The sequence below is a fragment of the Callospermophilus lateralis genome, chromosome 11 (assembly GCF_048772815.1).
Source record: "Callospermophilus lateralis isolate mCalLat2 chromosome 11, mCalLat2.hap1, whole genome shotgun sequence".
In the NCBI taxonomy this organism is placed as follows: domain Eukaryota; kingdom Metazoa; phylum Chordata; class Mammalia; order Rodentia; family Sciuridae; genus Callospermophilus; species Callospermophilus lateralis.
The window spans coordinates 19,788,723-19,794,744 of record NC_135315.1 but is presented as its reverse complement, the minus strand read 5'-3'; the positions used below and the strand labels follow the sequence as shown (position 1 = coordinate 19,794,744).

Here is a 6,022-nt window from a genome sequence, read left to right as displayed (position 1 = left end):
AATAAGGAAATACCATCTCCAGAACTCAATTCTCATTGGAAAGGAGAAAGTTCGTGGGTGGAGCGGGTCGTTTGGCGCCTGCGTCTTGCGGCGAGCGGGCAGGCGAGCGGCGGCGTTGCTGGCGGGAGCGGCTGCAACGCTGGTGCCTGAGGAGCGATGCCGAGGGAAATCATCACCCTACAGTTGGGCCAGTGCGGCAATCAGAGTGAGCGAACCTCCGGCCCCTCGGCTACCCAGGTTCTTTAGATTCGATGGGATCTCACTGTGGGATCCTAGGCTCCATCGGTCCTTCCTAGAATCGTAGTTGTCCGAAAGGCGGGACATCCCTGACCCAGTGTCCAGTTGTCCAACCCGAAGGGACCCTCCCCTACCCAATTACTGGCATGCAGCCCTTTCCTCACACACTAGTGAGACCTAAACCTTCACTTCTTATTCCTGAACCCTCGAGCTCAGTCCCCTTTCTGCTAATTGGATCTTGCCCAGACCCAGATATCCTTTTTCTTACCCCGCCTGCCTCCTCCCCCAGTTGGGTTCGAGTTCTGGAAACAACTATGCGCCGAGCATGGTATCAGTCCTGAGGGCATCGTGGAAGAGTTCGCCACCGAAGGCACTGACCGCAAGGACGTCTTTTTCTACCAGGTGCCCCTGGAGACTTGGTCAACGCCAACAGTGGCCCAGGGGGCCTGAAGGGAAGGGCAGTGTCTTGGTACTGGGAAACCCTGTCGACAGAATAGCCAGGGCGGCTGGCTTGAGGAGGGAGGATTAGCAGAGCCAGTGATTGGGAGAACTCAGGACTTGGCCCACCTAGTGATTGAGCCTGGATTCCCCTTGATAGGCAGATGATGAACATTACATCCCGCGAGCAGTGCTGTTGGATCTGGAGCCCCGGGTGATCCATTCCATCCTCAACTCCTCCTATGCCAAGCTTTACAACCCAGAGAACATCTACCTATCGGAGCATGGAGGGGGAGCTGGCAACAACTGGGCGAGTGGATTCTCCCAGGTCATTTCCTATTCCCTGTCTGGGCCCACAACTCCCTGTGTGGGGACAGGGCCTGTGACTTCCTAGAGAGAGATTAAACCAGATCAGTGATGTGGATGCTAGAGAGCGAGAGGTGTGCTTGCCTAGAGTTAAATTTATAATATTGTTAAGAACCTGCAATAGCTAGTGTTGTGTACCAGGCCATTCTAAGTGCTTTACATATATTAACTTATTTAAACCTCTCAACCCTAGAGGTAGATACTACAGGTCACCAATCTGTTACCTGCCCTTCCAAAAAGTTCTGAAGCTAAAAAACATTTCATGTAGTATTTAGCAGTAAAACTAAATTTCAGTGGAGACTGGATATTTTATATTTTCTATCCAACTTAATGTCATTACCCAAACTTATCATTGCTAAAATATTAAGGTATTTGATTAATGCACCTCAGACCCCCATGAGGTTTTATTTAATATACATTATATGTCTCAAACTGCTTAAAATCTGATATGTTGCCAGCCATAGGAGCACACTCCTGTTAATCCCAGCTACTCAGATGGTTTGCTGTCTTCCTGAGGCAGGAAGATTGAAAGTTTGAGGCCATGCTGGGTGTGGTTTATTAGGAGGCTAAGCAGGAGGATAGTGGGTTCAAAGCTAGCTTCAGCAACTTAGTGAAGCCATAAGCAACTCTATATCTAAATAAAATATAAAAGGGCTGGGGATATGACTCAGTGTTTCAGTACCTCTGGGTTCAATCCCTGGTAGCAAAAAAGAAAAAAAAAAGTTTGAGGCCAGGCTGAGCAATTTAGCAAGACCCTGTCTCAAAACAAAATTAATTAAAAAGGGCTGGAGATATAGCTCAGTGATAAAATGCCTTTGTGTTCAATCCCAGTATCAATTAATTAAATTCTTTTGAGCTCCAAAACAAAACTGGCCCCAAGAATTTTAGATAAGGGAATATAGATGTGTATTATTACTTTCATTATGCAGATGAAAAAACTGAGGCATAAAAAGATTAAGTAATCTGTCCAGAGTCACTCAGCTATATAGAACTAAATATACAATGATAGAACACTTGCCTAATATTCATGAGGCCCCAGGTTCAATCCTTAGTACCACCAAGCTTGCTTATAACCACGGCAAATTAAAAGCAAAGCAGCTGTGCTCCACAAAAGGACTTTCAGTACTATAAGGAAAATTAAGGGTATTCTTAGTTCAGAATTTTTGTCTCATAGTCTTGTTCCACACTGATCCTCTCCATGTCTGTTCAGGGAGAGAAGATTCATGAGGACATTTTTGACATCATAGACCGGGAGGCAGATGGCAGTGACAGTCTAGAGGTAAGTATATCAGAAATGCTAGTGGGGCTATACACATGGAAGACTTGGCAACACCCCTGTAGAATCTACCTGTTAGCCATGAGATCAATCCATTTACCCCTTGCACTGCTACTAGCATCTTTGAAGACAAGGTGGGGTCTCCTAAGCTGTATATGTGAGGGGACAGGAAAAGAAAGAAGAACATAAGGAAGACAGGGAGTCCAAAAAATTGTGAGATGGGTCTAGTTTGAAATCCTGCTATTATATACATAGACACTGACTGTCAATTTCTTATGCAGGGCTTTGTGCTTTGTCACTCCATTGCTGGGGGGACAGGCTCTGGCCTTGGCTCTTACCTCTTAGAGCGACTGAATGACAGGTAAGTCTCTGTTTGGGGGCTAGGAGAGACATGAACTTAAAGTTGATTTCTTAAGTGACTGGGAGGCCCAGCAGACATATCACCCTACTTACATGAGAAGGAAAAAGCCCTTCTATTGCCTCCTATAATGGGGAAAGTGAAGTTGTGATGGAGAACCATTTCACATTCCAATTGGTCAGAACCAGAGCCTAGAATCTGGCCTCTGATTGAAGGTCCAGGGAATGTCACCAAGTTTAGAGTTGGAATCCTAGATTTTGGGATATCTATTGGCTCTTCCTTCTTTGTGGATATGGACTTTGAAAACTCAGATCTCTATAATTTCCCCCATCTAGATTTAGCTGTTTCCAAATAACTGAGGAAGCCCATGTTTACCCTGCCTCTAAGCTGTTGCTCTCTTCCTCTTCTCCCAAACTTACCAGGTACCCTAAGAAGCTGGTGCAGACATATTCAGTGTTCCCCAACCAGGATGAAATGAGTGATGTGGTGGTCCAGCCATACAACTCACTCCTCACACTCAAGAGGCTGACCCAGAACGCAGACTGCGTGGTGAGTCTGGGGTTCTGTCTGTCCCCATTCCTGATGCCCCTGTCTATTTAATCATTTTCATGCATTCAGGAAGTCTGTTTAGGGCCCTCCTATGCCATAGGCCTGGGAAAGTTCCTTTGGGGTGAGAAAGCACCTGTCACCAGTTTGAAAAGTCTAGCCATGAGACTCAGAGCTTCAGAACCTAGGCTCAGGCAGAGCTTCTGATATTCCTGCCTCCATAAAATCTGCCACTCTCTTCTGTCCCCCAGGTGGTGCTAGATAATACAGCCTTGAACCTGATTGCCACAGACCGCCTCCACATCCAGAACCCATCCTTCTCCCAGATCAACCAGCTGGTGAGCCCCATCCTAGACTCCATTGGACCAGAAACCCTCATTGCTGGAAGGCCATCTGGGAAGGGAGGTCCCACATGGGCCAAAATCCATGATGCACACCCCCATCCCCAGGTGTCCACCATCATGTCGGCCAGCACCACCACCCTGCGCTACCCCGGCTACATGAACAACGACCTCATCGGCCTCATCGCCTCGCTCATTCCCACACCACGGCTCCACTTCCTCATGACCGGTTACACCCCCCTCACTACAGACCAGTCAGTAAGAGCAGCCTTCAGTGTCTCAGGCAGGGTTGGCCTGGGCCCAGAGACACTGACTTTGACTTTCTTTTCTCCCCTCTGCCCAAGAACTATCCTTTGCAGCCCCCAAAGGCTCTTGCTCAGAGACTGGCAGGAAGCAGGCCACTTGCCTACTGACTTGTGTCCACCTTCCCTCAGCCTTGGCTCCTGCAGGCACGGGGTTGAATGGGGTTGGTTTCTGCTCCTGCACAGGGGCATGAGTTTGCTAAGAGCCTACTCCTGCCTCAGAGTCTTGGAGTAGACCTGAACCTAGAGACATTGTCCACAGATATATCACAGTATCCTGAGTTGGATGGGGACATGTGTTGGCTCCTCTTGTGGACTATGCCTTGAATGCCAGCCTTGTCCCTGTGACCCACTTTCCCCTCAGGTAGCCAGCGTGAGGAAGACCACAGTCCTGGATGTCATGAGGCGGCTGCTGCAGCCCAAGAACGTGATGGTGTCCACAGGCCGGGACCGCCAGACCAACCACTGCTACATCGCCATCCTCAACATCATCCAGGGAGAGGTGGACCCCACCCAGGTAAGTGAAGCCTCTTTGCCCTGTCCCCTGAATCCACAGGGTAGAGGAGCGGCTACCATCACCACTCCCATGCCCACCGCAGGTCCACAAGAGCCTGCAGAGGATTCGTGAACGGAAGTTGGCCAACTTCATCCCCTGGGGCCCAGCCAGCATCCAGGTGGCCCTGTCAAGGAAGTCTCCCTACCTGCCCTCAGCCCACCGGGTCAGTGGGCTCATGATGGCCAATCATACCAGTATCTCCTCGGTGAGTTTGCATATTTCTCTCCAAGTCAATTTCCTGACTGTGCCTCTCCACTCTGCATCCCTGCTCCCCCTGCTGCTGCATTTTGCTGTGGGGATAACTCAGCCTGGGTTTCCTGGCTCTCTGGGCCATGCTCCTTAATTTCTTTGTGACTCCTGCTTTCTACATGCCCCAAGCTCTTTGAGCGGACCTGTCGCCAGTTTGACAAACTGCGGAAGCGGGAGGCCTTCATGGAGCAGTTCCGCAAGGAGGACATCTTCAAGGACAACTTTGATGAGATGGACACGTCCAGAGAAATAGTGCAGCAGCTCATCGATGAGTACCATGCAGCTACACGGCCAGACTATATCTCCTGGGGTACCCAGGAACAATGAGTCTCCCAGGACAGGGACCCTCATCTGCCTTACTGGTTGGCCCAGGCCCTGCCTGACTGACCACCCCTCAGCACAGATCAGGGACCTCATAAATATCCCATATACACAGTACACGCACTCTCTGTTGGCCTGGGGACACGTTTACTTCTCCTCTTATGAGACTATTTATCTTTAATAAAACACTGGATGTAAATCAAGTCACTGGTCTCTTCAAAGGCTTCAGCACTGGGGAAGAGGGATGCCTGTTCATCACTGAGAAGCCCACCCCCCTACCCCCACTTCTAGCATCTTCAACTCAGAGAACAGGCTTTTCCTTCATCCTAGTTTTAGAGAGCACAGGTGGGGTTTGACCTACTTAATTCCTTTCCAGGGTAGGAACACCCACAGATATGGTCTGGTTCCCTGACACTTGTTGCAGTTCCCTCCCACTATAGCCAGTGTGGAATATTTCACCTTGTTATATGTTCACATCAGAGTGTTCAGATCATCACAGCCACAGACCTGGGATCACCATCCTACTACTAGGCCCTACGCAAGCAAGAGTCAGCCTAAATGCCTTTCTGTTTCTTGCCAGCAAAGCAGAGCTACAGAGCCAGTCTGGGAGAGCCACTGGTCTAGGCATCTGGAGCCCAGGAACGTAAAGTCAAAAGATCAAGTCCATGCCAGGCATAGTGGCACTATAATCCTAGGTACTCAAAAGGCTGAAGTAGGAGTATCCCAAGTTTGAGGCCAGTGCAGACAACCTAGCAAGATCCTATCCCAAAATTAAAAAAAAAAAAAAAAAAAAAAAAGGACTGGCGAAGTAGCTCAGTGGTAGAGCATCCTAGGGTTCCAACCCCAGTACCACAACAAAAAATCCAGAATCTAAATCCAAAGTGTCTACTATAAGTAGAACCAAAAGTGGTTCCATAAGTAAGTTCCATAATTTTGTTCTCAGGCTGTTTCCAATTTTGTTTTTTGTTTTTCATACTGGGGATTTATCTTTTATTTTGAGACATTGTATCACTGAGTAGCTTAGGGCCTTGC

General features: G+C 48.6%; 1 protein-coding gene across 1 annotated transcript; it reads left to right on the top strand.

The window, feature by feature from the left end:
* The first annotated feature begins 82 nt into the window (after nucleotides 1–82).
* Nucleotides 83–5,193, top strand: LOC143409378 (tubulin gamma-1 chain). Its single transcript, XM_076869575.2, has 11 exons — nucleotides 83–205; nucleotides 527–639; nucleotides 836–1,003; nucleotides 2,252–2,320; nucleotides 2,599–2,678; nucleotides 3,098–3,224; nucleotides 3,473–3,559; nucleotides 3,671–3,820; nucleotides 4,229–4,381; nucleotides 4,464–4,625; nucleotides 4,799–5,193. The coding sequence occupies exons 1-11, from the start codon at nucleotides 157–159 to the stop codon at nucleotides 4,994–4,996; spliced, it is 1,356 nt and encodes a 451-aa protein (XP_076725690.1). The 5' UTR covers nucleotides 83–156; the 3' UTR covers nucleotides 4,997–5,193.
* The last annotated feature ends 829 nt before the right edge of the window (nucleotides 5,194–6,022 follow it).

What these genes read in the sequence shown, in the direction of transcription:
- LOC143409378 (XM_076869575.2), top strand. Translation starts at nt 157, where the DNA reads ATGCCGAGGGAAATCATCACCCTACAGTTGGGCCAGTGCGGCAATCAG. An exon ending in GGGCCAGTGCGGCAATCAGA is followed by an intron (nt 206 to 526) that starts GTGAGCGAACCT and finishes CTCCTCCCCCAG; the next exon opens with TTGGGTTCGAGTTCTGGAAA. An exon ending in CCCAGAACGCAGACTGCGTG is followed by an intron (nt 3,225 to 3,472) that starts GTGAGTCTGGGG and finishes TCTGTCCCCCAG; the next exon opens with GTGGTGCTAGATAATACAGC.